Genomic DNA, 22,801 nt, shown 5'->3' on the forward strand with positions numbered 1-22,801 from the left:
TGAGTTATAATAATTTTATTAATTAAAAAAATTGTTTTTTACCAAACAATGTAGACATTTAAAAAGGATATGTTAGGGCTTCTTCCTCTTCCACTCCCCTAAAGTAACCAATATTAACTACATTCAGTCTGTGTCCTTGGATGTTTTTCCCTGAGCTCATACTGGCATATGCAAGGATGTATATTTATGTATGTGTGTGTGTATTAGTTTGAAGATTTTTAAAAGTAAAATGCAGTTTTAGTTCTCTTCTCCCCCAGGTAACAGTAAAGCATGGCCATCCCTCCCGAAACCTACTTAAATTCTAATTTCTTAATATTTAACTTATTATTAATGAATAATGTATTAATGTATTAATATTTTATTATAATTAATTATTAATATTGTTTATGTTAATATTAACTTTCCTGCTTAGCATTAGGATGATTTACCTAGTTAACATTAGAAGACTTGTAGAAGCCACTGTTTGCTTATCTATATTTATGAAAGAAAAGGAATAAAAGCATGGCAACAAAAAATGTAGGAAAAGGTATGTTGGACATTTATAAAGATTTTGATTTAAGATATTCTTATTTGAATTTTTCTGGCAAGAGATAACCTCTGTGAGAAACTTTATAAATTTTAATGAAGGGTCTTAAACAGTTGGATAACAAAGGATGAGGAAGGAATCTATTAGTAAAGCCTGGGGTAAAGTCATTACCAAATAAATACATTTTCCGTTTTGTTTTGTTTCATTTGAGGAGCAGATTGGATTTAGTAAGTTTTATTCCTAGTGAGAGGTTGAAGAGCTGGTTCCCACAAGGGGGCAGAGTAAGACAACCTGAAAACCTTTACGTGATAAACAATATATATTTTAAATTCATAGTTGATTTTTAAGAAGGAAAGGGAAATCACCAGAGGCTAGGGATGAATAGAGAGATAACTAACTGGCTGACCATCCTATGAGTGGTACAGTAGGTTGGGGGCATCCACCCACCTCTTCCCCAGTGCATGCATGGTCTGTTGGCAGGTTGGACACTCAGCTGTGGCTATAGTCAGATTGGCCTTGGTGAGTGGAAGTACATATTGCCAAGCCCGTATATAAATTTCATCCCTGCCACCATGGCCTCTTTGTTAATGAGCCCTTGAGCCAGGATAGAGTGGCTGGATAAAGAGACTGGTTGAGTCCCCCAAACAGGTCATCTTATCAACTAGGTTACTAAGTAGCGTCTCTGCACAGTTTGCTCTTTGGTAAGCATTCACAGGGGACATAAATTGCTTCATACCCTGTGCCCTTTCAAAGAGGTCTATCATTATACCTCATCCCCAGATTTCCTTGTCACCAGTTTTCTAAGCATTCTTTCCAAATCCCTGAATATCCAGTCATACCATTCAACACTGTCCATGAGTTAGCATAGAATAGTACTCTGTCATCTCTCTTTCCAGGCAAAATGAACAACTAAGTACTCTGTTCAGATTTCTGCCACTGGAATGGTTTCTCTTCACCACTGTCCTTCAGGAGTACCCAAGAGTGAGGCTGTAGTATTCTTGTCACCCGCATGTTATAACGCAGAGCTATCAGTAAACAAGCCTGATTTTTTTTTTCCCCTCAGTGAAAGGTCGTAGAGAATTCTCCATGGGATCAAATATATCCAGATTAAGAGAAAAGAAGCAATATAGCAGTAGCAGGAAGTGTGGGCACCTGGGCCACTTGCTCATGCAAATTATTTATGCCTTCAGGACGTGCTCAAACCTGATCTCATGTGTACCCTTTCCTGTAGATAATTAAGTGTTTCAATACACACCCAACCATATTGCTTTGTTGGTTCAACAATACTTAATTCATGGTGTACTGCTCAGGTCACATGGTAGCCCATGGTCAGGCATTCATTCTAAGGCCCTGTGGTAAGCCAAAAGCTGTTTTTCAAAAAAGGATAATAGTTATTTGCACAGGATGGCATAGCTTTTTTACAAAATACTAGAGGTCTACCTTTGAGATGCATCTAAAGTTCTGTAGTAATCACCATACAAGATCCCAACTGCCATGGATACTTCAGGCAATGTTGGATCTTGGTGGCTGATACACCCCAAGGGGCAAAGCAGCTTTCACAGCAGCCCATGTTTGTTGCAGAGCTTTTTCCTCTTCTGGGCCTCTCTCGCTTCCAGCAATGTTGGTAAATTGTTCATGGTAGCGTACCTAAGTCAAGTATGAGTTTCATCAAAAATCCAAGAAGGTCTACTAGGCATTGTACTTCTTTCTCAGTAGTAAGTGAGAGTAGGTGCAGCAACTTATTCACGTTGGAAGGGATATCTTGAATTGCTTAAGACCATGGGGCTCACAGAAATTTCACCAGTGTGGAAGATCTCTGAGTATTTGTGGGATTTATTTCCCACCCTCTGGCATACTTGTGTTTTACCACAGTATCTAGATCAGTTGCTGTTTCCTGTTCACCAAGTCTGATCAGCATGAAATTATCAGTGTAGTAGAGCAGCATGGTGCCCTATGGATTAGATTATTACCTAGAGCAGGAGAATTAATAGGAGATAGGACAGTGAAAATGTACAGCTGACCCTGACAGCTCAATGTGTAGTGCTTATGATGATCTCATTCTCAGGTCAATAGCTGTAAACCAGGTGCCAGAGATATGTTAATTTGCTTTAGCAGCAAAACCACATTTAAAACAGTAGCAGCAGTGGGAGTCACAACCTGAATAAATTACAAAAATTCACTGTCATTCTCCAAGATTGGTCTGTCTTCTGCAGAGCCCATGTAGACGAGTTGAATAAGGATGTGGTAAGAGTTATCACTGTTGGATCTTTCCAGTGTTTAGTGATTGGATCACTCTTTTTACCATATACTCTAAAGACTGATTGAACTTGATTGTGGATATAGGGCTAGAACTTCACTGTGCAGTACAGTGACCACATATGGCTGTTGAGTACTTAAAATGTGGCTAGTCCAAAGGGATGTGTTGTATATGTAAAATACACAGCAGATTTTGAGACTTTCCATCTTTCTGTTCATTTCAAAAATGTTTGCCTTATTGAAGCGTTGTTGTAATAGTTGCTTTAAGGTCTTTGGTTTTTAATTCTAACATCTGTGTAATCTCAGGAATGACATCAGTTTATTGACTTTTCCTTCACATGTTGAGATTTTCCTGTTTCTTCATATGCCATATAATTTCGCATTATATCTTGGACTATTATGATGTGAGACCTTGGGTTTTATTTAAATCCTAAGGAAAATGTTGATTTGTTTGTGTCAGTGACCAGTCGACCTGATTATATTCAGGACACAAATTCCTACTTGCTTTCTGGGGGCTGCAGTTCCAATGTCAGTTCAGTTTTCTAAGCATTTGCAGTACTATTTAGATCAGTCCCATGTATGTGACCCAGTGACCGTTCTGGGCCCAGAGGGGTGGTATATCTTCTTGCACTGTTCTCAAAGCGTATGGTATGCTGTTTAGGGTTAGATCCATGCACGCAGAGCTCAGAGGTGAGCCCAGAAGTTCATACACAACTTGATGGGATTGTTTTCTTGGTATCTTGCCTCAGCCCAGTTTCACCAACACGTTCCAGCTCCTCAGGCCCCCCTTTCCCAGTACTCTAGCTAAAAAACAAGCACTCTAATTTTCCTGTTTGCTGTTCAATTACTGCAGCTGTATCTGTATCCAGATCAGGTGATAAGAGGACAGAAAAAAAAAAGCAATGAGGATTTGCCTTACACTCTTGGGTCACAATTCCTGGGGTCAGAGAAAAGGGTTCCCTTCTCCCGGAGTTTAGGTGTCACCCCAGTTGCTACTACCAGCTCTTTGCTGCTATTGCCATAGAATTGCCTGGAGACTGGGATAGAAGAGAAGGGAAAAAAGAGGGATTTCTCCTCATCTCTCAGACCAATGAGGGCACCCTTTCCTGCTCCCCACCAGAAAGGGAGGAATTTTCTTGGAGCCTTTTCTTGCTCAGTGTACGCTTCTCAGTTTTGGGCTGCCTTTGAGTCCAGGCCAGGTGATACCTGAGGAAAAAACATGGTAAACTCACCACCACTTCAGTGGAGCTTCACATTCTGTGCTCCTTTCCCAATCTGCCTGCTACTGTTTATCTTCAGAGTCCTCAGATAGCTACTCTAGGCATTCTTTTCTGGTTTGTTTCTTGTGTTTTATAGTTAAATTTTTTAAAAATAGATTTTACATTTTAGAGTAGTTTTAGGTTCACAGCAAAATTAAGTGGAAAGTATCAAGAGTTCTTATATACCTCTTGTACCCATACACCCACAGCCTCCCCTACTTATTAACATCTCACACCAGAGTGGTACATTTGTCACAGTGGATGAACCTATATTGACACGTCATTATCACCCAAAGTCCATAGTTTATATTAGGGTTCACTTTTGGTATTGTACCTTTTATGGGGTTTGACAAATGTGTAATGACATGTATCCATCATTATGGCATCATAATGAATAGTTTCACTGCCCTAAAAATCCCCTATACTCTGACTGTTCTTCTCTCCCTCTCCCCAATCCCTGGAAACCACTGATCTTTTTACTGTTTCCATAGTTTTGCCTTTTCCAGAATATCATACAGTTGGAATCAACTGGCTTCTTTCACTAAGTAATATGCATTTAAGTTTCCTCCATGTCTTCTATGGCTTGATAGCTCATTTCTTTTTAGTGCTGAATAATATTCCATTGTCTAGATGTACCAGTTTATTGATTCACCTACTAAAGGGAATCTTGGTTGCTTTCAAGTTTAGACAATTTTGAATAAAATTACTATAAACATCCACATGCAGGTTTTTGTGTGGATATAAGTATCTTGGATAAGTGTCAAGGAGCATGATTACTGAACTGTAAGGTAAGAGTATGTTTAGTTTTGTAAGAAACTGCCACTGTCTTCCAAAGTGGTTGTATCAGTTTGCATTCTCACCAGCAGTGAATGAGAATTCCTGTTGCTCCATATCCTTGCCAGCATTTGCTTGTCAGTGTTTTGGATTTTGGCCATTCTAATAGGTGTGTAGTGGTATCTCCTTGTTGCTTTAATTTGCAAATCTCTAAGGACATACGATGTGAACATCTTTTCATATGCTTGTTTGCCATCTGTATATATTCTTTAGTGAGGTGTCCGGATCTTTTGCCCATTTTCAAAATTATTATATAAGTTTCAGATGTACAACATTATAATTCGACTTCTTTATGCACTACAAAGTGATCACCCGCAGAAGTCTCCTTGCCATCCCTTGCACTACAGTTGATCACCTCTACTCCTTTCACCTACCTTCCAACACCCTTCCTCTATGATAATCACTTATCTGTTCTCTGTATCTATGAGTTTATTTTTGTCTTGTTGGTTTTTTTTTTTAAAGATTCCACGTGATTGAAATCATACAGTATTTGTCTTTTTCCTTCTGACTTATTTCACTTAGCATAATACCATCAGGATCCATTCATGTTGATGCAAGTGGCAAGATTTCATTCTTTTTATGGCTGAGTAGTATTCCATTGTGTGTATGTATATATATGTATATGTGTGTGTGTATACATATACACACATACCCCACATCTTCTTTATCCATTCATCCATCAATGGACACTTAGGTTGTTTCCATTTCTTGGCTGCTGTAAATTTAGCTGCATAGTTGCTGCACCAATTTACAATCTCACCAGTGTACAAGGGTTCCCTCTTCTCCACATCCTCTCTAACACTTGTTTTGCCTATGTTTTAATCATGTTTTTCATTTTCTTGTTACTGAGTTTGTGTATTTTGTATAACAGCCCTTTCTCAGATGTGTCTTTTGCATATGTTTTCTCTCAGTCTGAGGCTTGTCTTCTCATTCTCTTGACAGCATCTTTCACAGAGCAGAAGCTTTAAACTTTAATCAAGTCTAGCTTTTATTCTTTCTTTCATGGATGATGCCTTTGGGTTGTATGTAAAAAGTCACTGTCAGAGGCTGGCCCCATGGCCGAGTGGTTAAGTTCACAGGCTCTGCTTTGGCGGTCCAGGGTTTGCCAGTTCGGATTCTGGGCCTGGACCTACACACTGCTCTTCAGGCCGTGCTGTGGCAGCATCCCGCATAGAAGAACTAGAGAGACTTACAACTAGGATATACAACTAGGTATTGGGGCTTTAGGGAGGAAAAAAAAAGAGAAGATTGACAACAGATGTTAGCTCAGGGCAAATCTTCCTCACCAAAAAATAAATAAATAAATAAGCTTCATATTAAAAAAAAAAAGTCATTGTCACACCCAAGGTCATCTAGATTATCTTCTAGGAGTTTTATAGTTTTGCATATTACATTTGGGTGTATGATCCATGTTGAGTTATTTTTTTGTGAAGAGTATATGGTGTGTCTAGATTTATTTTTTTGAATGTGGATGTGTAGTTGTCCCAGCACATTTGTTGAAAAGACTATCTTCTCTCCAATGTATTGCCTTTGCTCTTTGTCAAAAGATCAGTTGACTGTATTTATGTGGATCTGTTTCTGGGCTTTCTCTTCTGTTCCATTGATCTACTTGTCTTATTCTTTCACTAGTATCACACTGCCTTGATTACTGTAGCTTTATAGTAAGTCTTGAAGTTCCATAGTGTCAGGCCTCCATCTTTGTTCTTCCATCTTAAATATTGAATTGGCTATTCTGGGTCTTTTGCTTCTCCATATAAACTTCAGAATCACTTGGTCAATATCAACAAAATAACTTCCTGGGATTTGATTGAGATTGCATTGGATTTAGTAGATCGATTTGGGAAGAACTGACATTTTGACAATATTGATCCTTTTTGTGAACATGGAATTTCTCTGTCAATTTAGATCTTTGATTTCTTTAATCAGAGTTTTGTAGTTTTCCTCATATAGATCTTGTACATATTTTGTTAGAATTATACCTAGATATTTCATTTTTTAAATTCAGTCTGATAAGTCCAACCTCCCTGCCATATCTGGGTCTGGTTCTGATGCATGTTCTGTCTCTTCAAAATGTTTTTTGCCTTTTAGTATGCTTTGTAAGTTTCTGCTGAAAGGTGGACATGATGTACTGGGTAAAATGAACTATGGTGAGTAATGATAAGGTGTTGGGGAAGTGAAGCTTTCTATAGTCCTATGATTAGATCTCAGACTTTTGGTAAGTCTGTGCCCCTGGGCTGTGAACTTCACCAGTGCTTCTCAGTTTTCTTTTATTTTTTTCATTCCCTATTAGGAAACTGGAGGTGAGCTCTGTGCATCCTTTCAAGGGTTCATAGTTGCATTCAAGGGGAGAGTCAAAGTGGAGTATGCTTATTTCATCTTTCCTGAAACTGGAACCTAATCCTGTTTTTCAAATATATATCCTTACTGATATTTGTAAAACACTTATATGATTTGTTTCTTTGTATTAATTCTCTTACATAGAACAAGGGAATATTTTGGGCTGAAGTCTTTCCCACGTGGTATATATTCATAGGGTTTCTCTCTAGTATGAATTCTCATATGTCTGTGAAGACAACAGGGATCATTGAAACCTTTCCCAAATTCATTACACATAGAAGGTTTCTCTTCTGTGTATGTGCTTACATTTTTCCCATGGGATGAGTGACTGCCGAAAACTTTCCCACAGTCATTGCATTCATAGACTTTTTTCTCAGGATGTACTCATATGTGTTCAGTAAGGTTAAAGTTCCAGTTGAAAACTTTTATGAATTCATTATAGTCACAGTGTTTCTCCCCTGTGTGTATTCATATAGGCGTTGTGAGCTAAATGTTCCTAGTGAAGGCTTTTTCTCAGTCATTGCATTTGTAGAGTTTTTCCCCAGTGTGGATGCTTTGGTAAGAAGTAAAATGAGTTATCCTGCTGAAGGCTTTCCTGACGTCTTTTTGTTCATAGAATTTCTGCCCAGTGTATTTGCTATTGCGTACCACAAGACTAGAGATATTTCTAAAGAATTTTCCACACTGATTACATTAATAAAGTTTGTTTCCTCTCTGCGATCTCATGTATATTTTGGGGGTGACTATAGACCAAATACTCTCCTACTCTGAAATTATTTGAAGCGTTTCTCTTCGTTTTGCATTCTCCCATCTCTGAAGGGAAAAATGGTTACTGAAGACTTTCCTAGAATCCTTGCATTCATGATTTGTCTCTCCTCTATGATTCCTCTCCTGTGTAATAAGATTAGTGCTCCTTCTGAAGCCTTTTCCAAACGGATTACATTCATAGAATTTATCTCACTAAGGTTCCCTTGTTTTTGCATCTCATTCATGCGTAGAGTATAGTGAAAAGCTGAACGTTTTCCCTCCCTGATGCCCGCTGTCACTACTTTTCTTCAACTGTGTCTGGAGATTCTACCCAATGTATTAAAGCCTCTGTAAGGAAAGATGTTCTTTCTGTGCTGAGACTGGGATTGTGAGAAGAAAACACCAGCAGGAAACCCTAGGGCAGAGCATCCCAGTCAGATGGAAGGGCCAAAGTTAGGCTCCCACAGAACACTGGAGGCCTAGTCAACTGTGCCACCCCTGCCCCACCAGAGGCTACCAAATCTTCCCAGGTCTTAATCAGGCCGAGGGGCATGAACAATAAACAAGGCAGAGAAAATCCCTACTGTTATGATGCTTTTATTCTAGAGGAGTGAGATAAATAAAAAAACCAGGTAACTTCAGGTCATGATAAATACTATCAAGAAAATAAAATAAGGTTATGTAATAGTGAATAAGAGGTGGGGAAAAGAGTAGATGGTAACTTGAGATTAGTCCTGATAGGCCTTTCTGAGGAGGTGACATTTGAGCTAGGACCTTTTAAAGACAAAGGAGAGCCAGCTTTGCAAAGATACTGGGACTAAGTGTTTTAGGCAGAAAAAAGAGGCAAAGTCCATAAGTTGAGAACAAATTTGCCCAGATGAAAGAACTGAAAGGCCGGTATGACTGAAGTTTGTGAATTGAGGGGGAAAGTGGGAAATGATGAAGTCAGACAAGTTCAGAGGTGTGATGAGGTCAGAGAATTAATTAGGCTGGGCCAGATTGTGTAGGGACTCATAGACTATGGTAAGGATTTTGGGTTCTAACTGTCTTCTGCTGCTAATTGACTATGTGATCCTGTATTAGTTATTAAACTTTCTCATCTCATTTTTGATTAATACATGAACTTGTGAGAATATTGCAGACTCAGTGGTATAAACCTTGCCTTGAAAGGACATTGGGAATAATTCAGGCCAAATCCCTCTGTTTCAGAAGTATGAGGGGCTGGCCCCATGGCCAAGTGGTTAAGTTCTTGTACTCTGCTTCGGTGGGTCAGTGTTTTGCTGGTTCGGATCCTGGGTGCGGAACTAGCACCGCTCATCAAGCAATGCTGAGGCAGCATCCCACATAGCGGAACTAGAAGAATCTGCAACTAGAATATACAACTATGTACTGGGGGGCTTTGGAGAGAAGAAGAAAAAAAGTATGAAAACCCTTTGACAAATTATGCATTGTTATTACGTGTATTATGTTTGACGTGCCCTACATTTGTTTTAGGGGCCACTTTATCACCTGTGCTATTATTTTTTTCTGTGTATTTTTGTTTTTTAAAGATTTTATTTTTTTCCTTTTTCTCCCCAAAGCCCCGCGGTACATAGTTGTATATTCTTCGTTGCGGGTCGTTCTAGTTGTGGCATGTGGGATGCTGCCTCAGCGTGGTTTGATGAGCAGTGCCATGTCCGTGCCCAGGATCCGAACCAACGAAACACTGGGCCACCTGCAGCAGAGCATGTGAACTTAACCACTCGGCCACGGGGCCAGCCCCTTCTGTGTATTTTTTGAAAGTAGACTTTCATCGAAATAAAACACGCAATCAGAAAAGTTTGCAAATCATAAGAGTACAGTTAAAATATTGTCACAAAGAACTGTAGGGTTTTTTAAAAACCCAGGTTTATTGAAGTTTAATTTATATACAGTAAAACCTGCCACTCTTAAGTATATAGTACTATGAAGTTTTACAAACACATATGGTCATGTGATTACCACTAAAATCAGGTATGCTTACTTCCATCATCATATAAAGTTACATCATGCCCTTTTGTAGTCAGTCTTTCTCTCTCGTCCCTAATCTTTGGCAAGTACTGATCTGTTTTCTGTTCTAATTTACTGTTTTCTGTTGTGTATTTTTCAGAATATTCTTTACGTGAAACCATACAGTATGTAGCCTTTTCACTCTGGCTTCTTGTGCCGTAATGCTTTTGAGATTCATCCATCTTTTGGATTTTTTTCTTACATATATCCGTAGTTTATTCTGTTTTATTGCTGAATAATATTCCATTGTATGTATATCCCACAATTTGTTTATCCATTCACCAGTTGATTCACATTTGGGTAGTTTCCAGTTTTTAGAGATTATGAATGTCTGCTATTTGAATGTGTTGGCGGGGGGGACGTGTGTCTTCGTTTCCTTTGGGTAAATGTCTGGGTATTGAATTTCTGGGTCATATGGTAAGTTTATATTTAAACTGCCAAACAGTATCCCAAAGTTGTATACCATTTTGTATTCTTACCAACAATATGTAAGAGTTCTACTTCAATCTTCTCAGCACTTGGTTTTGTCAGCATTTTGTTTTTTAATTTTAGACATTTCACTCAGTTTGTAGTAACATCTCCTAATTTGCATTTCCCTAATGATTAATGATGTCGAACATCTTTTCATGTGCTTATCTGATTTCCATATTTCTTAGTTGGTGAATGTGTCTGTTCAGATCTTTTGCCTATTTTTAAAATTGGGGTAATTTTTTGTTGTTGAGTTTAAAGAGTTCTTATATTCTAAAACCAATTGTTTATCAGATATGTGTTTTGCAAATATATTCTCTCAATCAGTACCGATTTTTCATTTTTTAACAGTATCTTTTAAAGAGTAGAAATTTTTCTTTTTTATGACTTCCAAATTATCAGTTTTTCTTATGTGGTTTATCTGTTTTGGGCTCATTGTAAAAAACCTTTCCTGACACGAGGTCACACAGATTTTCTTCTACATTTTCTTCTAGAAGTTTTTTAGTTTTAGTTTTACCTTAAGGTGTATGATCCATTTCAATTTGATTTTAATAGGTCAAAGTTTATATTTTTGCATATGGATGTCCAATTGTTTCAGATATGTTTTTTGAAAAAGATTAACCTTTCAATTTTGAATTGCCCTTGTACCTTAGTCAAAAATTAGTTGACTATATTTGTTGGGGTCTTTTTTTGGACTCTTGTAGTCTGTTCCATTGATTTTGTGTCCATTCTTTTGCAAATACCACATACTCGCTGGATTACTGTAACTTTACATGTAGTCTTGAAATTAGGTACTGTGGCACTCCAAACTTTGTTTTTCCTTGTTCAAAATTATTTAGTCTATCCTAGTTCCTTTGTTTTTACATATAGAGTTTACAATCAGCTGGTTGATTTCTACGAAAAAACTAGCTGCTGGATTTTCATTAGAATTGGTTTAAACTCATAGATCTCTTTGAGAATTGACATCATAATGATAGGGAATCTTCAGATCCACAAACATAGTATCTCTCTCCATTTAGGCCTTTGATTTCTTTCATCAGTGTTTTGTAGTTTTCAGCATACAAATATTGTGCTATTGTACATATTTTATTAGATTTATTCCTATTTATTTAATGTTTTTAGTGGTGCTATTTTAATGTGACTGTTTTTTAAATTTTTTATTTTCCAGGTGTTCATTGCTGGTATATAGAAGGACATTTGATTCTTGCATGTTGACTCTGTAACCTTTGGTTTGCCTAACTCATTTTTTCTAGCAGCTTTTTTTGTAGATTCCTTATGATTTTCTGCATAGACAATCATGCTGTCTGACTACATGATCCTGCACTAGTTATTACACTTATCTTGACCTGTTTTCTGCCTAATGTATGGACTTGTCATGAGAATATTACAGAGTCACAGAATGATATAAGCCTTGCATTAAAAGAATGTTTGGAATAATTTAGACAAAACCTCTTTGTTTCTGAAATATGTAAAAGCACTTTGACTTTAGGGGCTAGTTTATCACCATGTTATGTTTTGTTTTTCTGTGTACTTTTTAGAAATAAACTTTTAATAGCATGTAAAATGAAATAGTCACAAATTATGTGTACAGGTCAATGAATTATCATGCTGGAGGTTTTTTTGTTTTCATTTTTGTTTTGGTGAGGAAAATTGGCCCTGAGTTAACATCTGTTGCCAATCCTCCTCTTTTTGCTTGAGGAAGATTGTCACTGAGCTAACACCTGTGCCCATCTTCCTCTATGTTATATATGGAACGCCGCCACAGCATGGCTTGATGAGCGGTGTGTAGGTCTGCACCCGGGATCCAAACCCACAAATCCTGAGCTGCCAAAGTGGAGTGCACACTTAACTATTATGCCACTGGACCAGCTCCAGGTTTTTAACTTATGTAACTTAAAAATTGAGAAGACGGTTCTCTAGAATAGATATTGCCTTAAGCTAGGAAATTTCTTTATTAACTTGAACTTTTATATCTAGTAATCATTTGTATTAAATATAAGATTTAGTGATGACTGAAATTTTTATTGAATCATAATTACTTCTAACATTTATTTAGTGTCCATATGCTTGATATCTCTGTGCTTTCTTAGTTCAGTTTTTGAATGTCTCATTAGCAGGTTTCCAGCATAACTGATTTTTTTCTGTCAGATTAGCAGTTTATTTTATTCTGCTGTATCTCCATCACATTATTTCAGTAACTTTGCTTTGGTTGATCAAAGCAGGAAAAGCGGTAGGAGGGAAAGAAGGTACAAAAGGAAGATTGAGTAATTTGGAATATTTGTAAATATTGTCTTACATGCTTGGTAAATTGGATTCCCAATTTTTCACTTCCTTCCTGTTACAGTATTTTACATCCACTCCTTTTGCTGTGTATCTTTTCAGTAGTTCCCACTGAAGTGGGCCAAGTGGAACTTTAGTGAATAGTGGTCTTAAATATGCTCCTCTGATTTGACTTGGCCTCTTGCACCCCTGTGATCTACCATGAGAAGAGCGTGCCCCACATATTCAGTGCCCTTCCAGTGACTGGGTCCAATATCAAAGACACGTTGGAGTGGTTCTGAGCCCAATAGCCCAACCTAGATCAGCTGACCCACAGTCAATCTGCAGACTCCTGAGCATAAAAGAAAATGTTGTTATAGACTACTGAGATTTTGTGGTTGCTAGTTACCCAAGAAAAACTAACTAATACAGTTAAATTCTGTGAATGCCTACCAGTACTTTTCTTTACATGAAACATATATTTTTAGTTTTTTTCTCTATAGCTACAATGAGTTCAAGCACAATTTATGGGACAGGGAAGATGGAGGAAAATATTTTTTAAGCAGAAAAGTAAACTAGGACATCCAGACTGGACTAATTGCAGTATTACTCCTTAAGGAGTATTATTAGATTCTAAAATTATCTGCTAAGTTTTAACACTGGAACATTTCAAGTGAAAAGAGGTGCTTCACTAAATCAAATGCATTCTTCTAGATACGTTGCTTTAAAAAAATCTAATGCTGATTGTTCTCAATAAAAGGATTCTTCAGTTAGGGAATTACACTAATGGCATGGCTCTCTGTTTATAAGCCTGTAAAATACTATAATTCCATGTTAATAAGTCTCAAGTCTATTCATGAAAGCCCAAAAATTAGAAATCTATGAGAGAAGGAGACTTGAAAAATAGGTCTAAGAGATACAATATCCTTCTGATAGTAGTCCCAGAGAGTGATAAAACAACAATTGGAAGAGAAGAATTAGTCAACAAAGTAAAAGAAAGGATACAGAGACTAGTGAGAAGAAAAAAGTTAAGATGTATCCTGGTAAAATTTCTAAAATCCCAGGAGAAGGAATAAATCCTAGATTTCTACCAACAGAAGTTTGAGGGAAAGATAATTGTGATCTGGACCTTAGCAGTGGTAGGAGAAATGGAGAGAACATGGCAGATTTGTAATCTATTTTAGGTTGAATTTGCAAAACTGCTAATGCATTTGTTGTAAAGGGGTGTGTCAGGAAGAAATTAATGATTACTAGGCTTCTGGTTTTATGAAATATGTGAGTAGATGGTAAATTTCTACATAAATTTTTTTGTTGAGGTAAAATTCACCATTTTAACCATTTTAAGGTATACAATTCAGTGGCTTTTAGTACATTTACAGTGTTGTGCAACAATCACTGATCCATCACCCCAAAAGGAAACCCTGTACCTATTAAGCAATCATTCCCCATTCCTCCCTCCTGGTTGGTAGTCTCTGGAAGCCACTATTCTATTTTCTCTCTGGATTTGCCTGTTCTGAACAATGGAATCTTTCTTACAACATGTGGCCTTTTGTGTCTGGCTTCTTTATGTAGCATAATGTTTTCAAAGTTTACCAATATTTTAGCAAGAATCAGGCCTTCATTCTTTTTATTACTAAATAATATTCCATTGTATAGATATATTACATTTTGTTTATCCCTTCACCAGTTAATGGCATTTGAATTCTTCCCACTTTTGGCTGTTATGAATAATTCTTCACATCCTCACCAACACTTTTTTGTTGTCCATTTTTTGTTTTGTTTTGTTTTAATAGCCATCCTACTGGGTATGAAGTAGGATCTCATTTTAGCTTTGACTTGCATTTTTGTAATGACTGATGATATGGAATATCTTTTCGTGTGCTTATTGTCCATTTGTATATCTTCTTTGGAGAAGTGTCTATTCAGGCCTTTGCCTATTTTAAATTCTGTTGTTTGTCTTTTTATTGTTGAGTTGTAGGAGCTTTTTATATATTCTGGATTCTAGACTCTTATCAGATACATGATTTGCAAATATTTTCTCCCATTCTCAGGGTTGTCTTTTCACTCTTGATAAAATGTTTTAGCTTCCAGTTTACTAATTCTCTCTTCATCTGTGTCTAATCTATTTTTCAATCCATCTCTTGAGTTTTTATTTTCGTAATTTTAATTCATTGCTGAAATTCTAAACTTTTATTTTCTTCAAGTATTAAGCATGCTGCTTCTTTTTTCTTTTTTTGCATACAACATGACACAGGCTTTTAATACAGCATTTGGTCAGTATTTCTCAATAGAAACTCTCAGCACTTTTGACCCAGTGATTCTATATCTAGGATCTACAGAAATGCTGCAGAAAGAACTGCATAAGTGGCCATTAACAAGAGACTGGTTAAATTGTAATACATGACATACTACAGCAGTTTTTTAAATGAATTAGAATTACATATGGTGAAATTACAACTGTAATACCATTGGAAACCTTAAGTGAGATGCTTGATTTAATCTTACTTCTCAGTTCAGACCACATTATTGTCACTTCATGTAGGATTATGTGCTTATTTTTTTTAATTTCTGGCTCTTCCCCAGCTTTATTGAGATATGATTGACAAATACAAATTGTATTTATTTAAGGTATACAATATGATGTTTTGATAAATGTATACATTGTGAAATGATTTCCACAATCAACCTAATTAAGAGAGCCATTGCTTCACACAGTTCCCTTTTTTTTTAAAGTGAGAACACTTGAGATCTACTCTCTTAGCAGATTTCAAGTATACAATATATTATTAGCTGTAGTCACAATGCTGTACATTAGGTCCCTAGAACTTGTTCATCTAATAACTGAAAGTTTGTACCCTTTGACCAACATCTCCCTTTTTCCCCCATCTCCAGTCTCCAACCCCTGGAAACCACTATTCTCCTCTGTTACTATGAGTTCAACCTTACTTTTTAGATTCCACAAAGAAGTGAGATTATGTAGTATTTGTCTTTCTGTGTCTGGCTTATTTCACTTAGCATAATGTCCTTCAGGCTCATCCATGTTGTTGCAAGTAGCAAGATTTCCTTCTTTGTTAAGGCTGAATAACATTCCTGTGTGTATGTGTGTGTGTCTGTATAAAATCACATTTTCTTTATCCATCTGTTGGCAGACACTGATGTTGTTTCCATATCTTGGCTACTGTGAATAGTGCTGCAATGAACATTTGAGATAGTAATTTTATTTCCTTTTGATACGTACTTAGAGTTAGGATTGCTGGATCATATGGTAGTTCTAATTTTAACTTTTTGAAGAAGCACCATACTGTTTTCCATAATGGCTGTACCAATTTACATTCGCATCAACAATGTACAAAGGTTTCCTTTTCTCCACATCATTGCCAACACTTGTTATCTTTTGACTTTTTGATAATAGCTGTCTTAAATAGGTGTGACATGATATCTCATTGTGGTTTTGATTTGCATTTCCGTAATGATTGGTGATGTTGAACATCTTTTCACGTACCTTTTGGCCATTTGTATGTCTTCTTTGGAAAAATGTTTGTTCAGGTCCTTCACTCATTTTTTAATTAGGTTGTTTTTGTTTGTTTTGCTATTGAGTATGTGTCTTTATATATTTTGGATTTTGACCTCTTATCTAACAAATAGTCTGCAGATATTTTCTCCCATTCCGTAGTTGCGTTTTCATTTTGTTGATGACTTCCTTTGCTGTGCAGAAACTTTTTAGTTTGATGTACTCTCATTTATTTTTGCTTTTTTTGCTTGTGGTTTTGATGTCAAATCCAAAACAGCATCACCAAGACCAATTTCAAGCAGCTTTTCCCCTATGTTTTCTTCTAGGAGCTTTATGGTTTCAGATCTTATGTTTAAGTCTTTAAGCCATTTTCAGTTGATTTTTATATATGATATAAGATAAGGACCCAATTCCATTTTTTTTACATATGGCTATCCAGTTTTCCCATCACTGTTTGTTGAAGCAACTATCCTTTTCTCATTGTGTATTCTTGGTGCCCTTGTTGAAGATAAGTTGGCCAGATATGTGTGGCTTTATTTCTAGGCTCTCTATTCTCTTCCATTGGTCTATGTGTCTACTTTTTATACTTGTACCAAATTGTTTTCATTTCTATAGCTTTGTAATATAACTTGAAATCTGGAAGTGTGATGCCTCCAGCTTTGTTCTTCTTGCTCAAGGTTACTTCATTACTTTAGGTATTCAGGGTCTTTTGTGGTTCCACACAAATTCTAGGATTGTTTTTCTATTTCTGTGAAAACTACCATTGGAATTTTGGTAGGGATTTCTGTTGAGTCTGCGCATCACTTTGGTTAGTATGGACATTTTGACAATATTAATTCTTTCAGTCCCTAAATATGGGATATCTTTGCATTTATTTGTGTTGTCTGTAATTTCTTTCATCAGTGTCTTATAGTGTTCAGTGTATAGATCTTTTACCTCTTTGGTTAAATTTATTCCTAAGTATTTTAATCTTTTAATGTTAAGCAAGCTACTTAAATTCTGTGCCTCGATATTCCATAATCTGTATCCCCTGTGAAACTATTTCTTCTGCCTGATCTTTCTGATTTACTTTTTTTAGGTTATCTTATCTCTTTGTTATTGTTAAAGACAAGATATTGTGTATCAAAAATTGTGGAAATAATTTGAGACCTATGATGATGTTATCTTCCTCAGAGAAGATTTATGTTTGTTTTTGGCAGGCACTAGCAATCCAATTAATTAATTAAATTTTGTGGTAGACTTTTGGAACTAAGCTTCAGTCCTGTAAAGGCCAGTCTAGTTTCGCTTCATATTTACTGCTAGAGTGTAGCCCTTTGTGCTTCCAAACAAAAGTGTTGCAGTTTTACCAGCTCCCCCTTCACAACTTGGTTCTCCCAGCATTCCAGTATTTGTCTTCCCAGCTCTGTTAACTGTCAGTAGCTCCTTAATCTCTCAGATGCCACTAAGTAAAATGTAGCCCCAAATGCCAGGCTTCAGTCTTTTCCTTACAATTCTTCATCATGCTATTAACTCTCCAGTGCCTTCAGGAAGATTTTAAAGATATATATAATTCTAATTTGTTTTAGGGAAACGTTGGTCTGAAGTGTGTAATCTGCCATTACCAGAAGTAGAAGTCAACAGTATATAAGTGGAAGCAAACAGCATATAATTTACTCTTTTTAAAATGTTAGTACAGATTCAAAGATCACTATATAATGTCAGTCGTGCTCACTTGTATTTTCACGTACTTTCTTGGAGAAGGCAGGTAAGAAATAGAGTTACAAGATCCTACTAGCAATTGCACATACTGGATTGTCAAGCAGGTGAATATCTTCTTTCATGTTTGTTTTATCAGGGGAAAAAAAGTTGCAGACCGTTGTTCTAACTGTAACACTTACTGCATTGTACTATAATTATTTTTTTTAATATGACTGCATCATTCATGAGATAGTGAGCCCCTTACAAGGAGGAACCCTTTTTACCCATTTCAGATTTTCTAGGGCTAGACCTGGAGTTAAGTACTCAGTAAGTATAGAAATGATTATATGTGTGGAAAATACCTCATTTGACTTTTCACAGTGAAAACCAATATCACTATATGCTATTCTGAATCATCCTAAAAGATAAATTTTAATAGAGAAGAAAGAATCTTTTCTTACCCTCTTTTTTGTTCTGTCTTCTTCTTCTAACAGGTGGCGTCTCCACAGAAAGCGACTGTGCTTTTGAGCCAGACTACGCCGTCCCACCACTTCCAGTGAGTGAAGGTATGCAGCACATTCGGATTATGGAGGGCATGTCTCGCTCTCTTCCATCCTCCCCCTTACTCACACATCAGTCTATCAGTGTTCGGCTCCAACCTGTGAAGAAGTTAACTGGTAAGGACTTTACCTAAATTTAGTATGTTTAACAGGAAACCTAACAGTATGACACTTTAGGTCATATCAGATATGTTTATGTGCATCTTTAGGTTTTTCCTTTTTGGCTTTCCTAATGTCACAGACTCTTAGAAAGTGGAGCTTCTACTGATTTTAATTTGGGGAATTAGGATAGTACTCGGTTTGACAGATTGATGTATTTATTTTCTAAATGATCCATCTGTTGGGGACATGTTTTTCTAGGCTTTCAGGAAATTTATAGTTTTGCCAGAATACACTGTTGTTCTGATTTCATTTATCAGCTTGTCCATGTCAGATTAACAGATGGAGATATTGTAATTTTAGGATAATAAGAGCTTCATAGTTCAGCAAAGGTACATCAGTCATATTTTTGTTTGAAATCCTGATTCGCATATTTCATATCTATTTATTATTATTGTTATTATTATTATCGTTGTTATTTTTGGTGAGGAAGATTGGCCCTGAGCTAAATTCTGTTGCCAATCTTCCTCTTTTTGCTTGAGGAACATTGTCCCTGAGCTAACATCTGTGCCAGTCTACCTCTATTTTGTATGTGGGATGTCACCACAGCATGACTTGATGAGCAGTATGTAGGTCCATGCCTGGGATCTGAATCCACAAACCTCAGGCTGCCAAAGCAGAGCGTGCAAACTTAACCACTATGCCACTAGGCCAGCCCCTCATATCTATTTTTAAAAGCTGATTTAGATATTTTTCTCCCCATTGTATGTTCTTCCAACTTCTTGGAACATTTACTGTAGTTCATAAGTTGTGGATTGCCTCAACTTTAGTATGATTTCACAAGATGTATTGCCCATTCAGAGCAAGTTCTTAGGTGTGAAACTGTGTGTTTATTAAATGTCTTTTGTCCTTTTAAGCTTTTTCAAGGAAGAAATTTTAATAGTTGATTGATATTTATCAATACTTGTGTGAAAATTTGTAAGACTGGGTCACTTTGTTAGGTTTCTTTTAACATTATCAGTGTATATCTGATGTCAGTAAGTTGACTGGTATTTATATGTTATATGCGTGGAGGCAAGAAATTAAGTCATTCCCAAAGAATATATTGTCTACTTCCTGTGTGTCTGGCATTGAGCTGGACAGTAGGGAGGTTTGATTATCGTACGACAATTCAAAAGAAAATAAGAGAGAGGGTAAAGTGGAATTTTTAGACTCTTCAATCTATTTTGAATGAAACTTTTACAGTGTTTATAATTTTCATTAAAATAATAGTATTTCTTTATTCTGTAGTTCCACAAAGCATAAGTCATGCCTCTTATATTGTTTATTGATTTTTTGGCATCTTCAAATAATTGAGTCACATTGTACTTTGATTCTTGGGTCATTAGATAAAAATCAGTAAAATAGGTTAGTGGCATTTTACTAAAATACTTATTCCCTTCTGATATCTAAAAATAGGATAAATTTTATGTGACTGGGCTTGAATAAAGTTTCAGTGCCCCATTTTCTTGCAATTTAAGGTATTATGGATTACTGAAAATACAAACAACCAAATCTGATGGCTGTCAAGTGATGTGCTTCATTTTACCACACACATTGGAAGAAATAGCAAGAAAAATTCACTTTCCTTGTAGAAGAGAGATCATTTTCCTGTCCCATTTGGCTATCCCAGTTTGAACTTCAATTTCTATAGGCAACCTTTATTAAAAGATTAATACATTTAATAACAAAATCAATAACATTCCTAATATCACAGAGGTGAAATGGGGAAGCAGAAATAAGAGGTATACTTGGTTAATTACATGTATGAACTATTCAGTTTTAATTTAACAGTGTTTGAAGTATATGTATCCTCTCGAATAGTTTTATTTGCTGAAGAGATTATGAAGGGCTGTAGGATAGTGGAGAATTTAAAGATTGAAAATGCATTAATTTTCTGAATGAAAGAAATCTGTTTCCTGAAAGAGGATACCATGAAAATTTTCCTGTGGCCAATTTTCTGCCAAGTGAAGCAGATAAGAATTTTCTGGTTTAACCTGGAGTGAAATTACTTGAAAATTTAAATTAAAAATCTTAGTAAATTATTCAGCAGTTATTGTTCCTTTCCTAATTATATTTTGTTATAAATAAGTAAAAACAAAGTTGAATGGAGAAAGATTAGCTGACCATAAGGAAATGTCCTCCAGAGAATGGTTCTTAACAAAATGCATTAATTGAATCTGGCCATTAGGGCTACACTTGCTAATTCTTCCATTTCCGTGCATTTAACCTTCCAAGTGCCTTATATTCCTGTATCCATATCACCAATAAAACTGAATAAGTAAGGCCAGAATAGTCATCTTATTCTGTTTTCCTTCTGACTTTCTAATATTTAGTCCCCTGTTTCTGCTCTAGTCAAGATAGTTTGCTTATTATTCTTCTGTGCTTTTTACTCAATCACTCAACATGTATTTGTTTAGGGTCTACAGTATGCCAGGCACTGCTCTAAGACACACTTAATAGAGTAGTGAAATAGGTAATTAAGGCCCCTGCCTTCCAGGTATTTATATTCCAGTTGGAAGGGAGACTGATAATAACCATATAACCAATAAATAAATACTTTAATTGTAGATGATAACAAGTACTATGAAGATAATAAAATAGGATATGGGATAGAGAGAGACTGGGATAGAGGTAGGGTTTCTCTCTGTGGAGTGCTCAGGGAGAATGAGAGGAGGAGATGTTTGAATTGAGGTCTGAATAACAAAAAGAAGCCAACCATGAGAAGATTTGGGATCACAGCATTCCAGGCAGAGAACACAGCCAGAACAAAAATCCTAAAGCAGAAAGCAGCATTGATGTGTTCAAGGAATAAAGAAGGCAAGTGTGGCTTCAGCAGAATAAATCAGAGGGGAGGGTAGCAGAAAACAGTTGAAGAGGTAGGCAGAGACAGTTTTTAGGGTCATGGTGAGGAGCCTACTCTGTAGGATTTTAAGCAGAGCTGGAATTGGAAGTAGTATGATCTGATTTACCTTTCACTTGAATTTTGGTGGTAAGTGTGTAAAGAACAAAGTATGAGGGACTAGAATATGCCATGTTCGTTAACCTTATATTTAACCTTGATCTTTAAATAGTCATTGTCTCGGCTTCTAACAAGTTAATGGAGTGGTGAAAAAAAGTCTTTTTTTTTTGTTTTATCTTATAAGATATAATGAAAGAGTGACCTTTTGTATCATTGTTATTATATAACCTTTGTATTCTTAACATACTTAGCTTAGTCTTTCACACAGGTGTGTATGAAGACCCATTTGCAGAAATTGGCATTCTATTTCCAAATACTTTCGCTTATCTTTAGTCTTCAGGGAGTGAGAATGGGGAAAGACCTGCTCAAGAATAAAGACATATAATTTGGAGCTTGAAAACTAATTTTTAAACATATCTGTATGTATATGTGTATACACCTTATTTATTCAGTACCAAAACAAGTTAAATACAGTAAAAGTAGTTGAGAGAGAAACAGGCTCTGTGGTCATACTGTTTGTTTATATTCCAGCTCTGAGAAAGTCACTTCACTACTGTGTGCTTCTGTTTCTTTGTCTGTAAAAGAAGAAAATCAATACGTCCTACCTCATGGGTAGTCATGCCTACCCATGAATGGTGATCACCTTGCTTAATACTTGCCTAAAACTGTGTTTGGTAAATATTAAGTGCTTTAGAATGTGTTAGCTGTTATTGTTAACATATTTTTTTTTTTCAATTTGGTGAGAAGTTTTTAAAAATTGATTTTAACATTAGATACCAATTTGAAACTTTAAAACTTTGCATGTTTTAAAAGTCATACTTTTTAATGAGTAATAATAATAATGATAGTTCTCATTTAAATGCCTACTGTGTGACATATATGTATTGGTTCATAAATTCTTCACATGTATTTCCATTTTAGAAATGAATAAATTAAGTGTTACAGAGGTAAAATGTCCTGCTCAAAGTAATACAGCTAGGAAACTTTCAGAGCCAAGATTGATATCCAGGCCCTCAAACTCCAAAATTTGTCTCGTTATACCAATGAAAAAAAATGAGGTTTAGGGAAGTTAACTGACTCACCCAAGGCATCTAGTATATCATTTAAGGCTTTTTTATTTCAAGTAACAGAAGATATAGCCAAATGGTTTAAGCAATAAAGGGAAGCTAGAAGACCTAGAGGTTGGGCAAGCCGGTTTAGTTGGATATTGCTATGCATTGAGGAAAGTATGGAAGCAAG

The 22,801-nt window shown here is 36.2% G+C and overlaps 1 protein-coding gene across 9 annotated transcripts in view; it reads left to right on the plus strand.

Moving 5' to 3' along the window:
* The window catches only part of TANC2 (tetratricopeptide repeat, ankyrin repeat and coiled-coil containing 2), a 389,807-nt gene that overhangs the window by 143,182 nt on the left and 223,824 nt on the right, over positions 1 to 22,801 (plus strand). For 5 of the 9 annotated variants that reach the window (XM_044744785.2, XM_044744786.2, XM_044744788.2 and 2 more), the window contains exon 4: positions 18,397 to 18,579. In XM_044744785.2, the coding sequence (XP_044600720.1) occupies positions 18,397 to 18,579 (183 nt within the window). The remainder of the gene's footprint in view (positions 1 to 18,396; positions 18,580 to 22,801) is intronic. The other 4 variants (XM_044744791.2, XM_044744792.2, XM_070483443.1 and 1 more) reach the window with 1 other exon arrangement.

Source organism: Equus asinus, chromosome 13 (assembly GCF_041296235.1).
Source record: "Equus asinus isolate D_3611 breed Donkey chromosome 13, EquAss-T2T_v2, whole genome shotgun sequence".
In the NCBI taxonomy this organism is placed as follows: domain Eukaryota; kingdom Metazoa; phylum Chordata; class Mammalia; order Perissodactyla; family Equidae; genus Equus; species Equus asinus.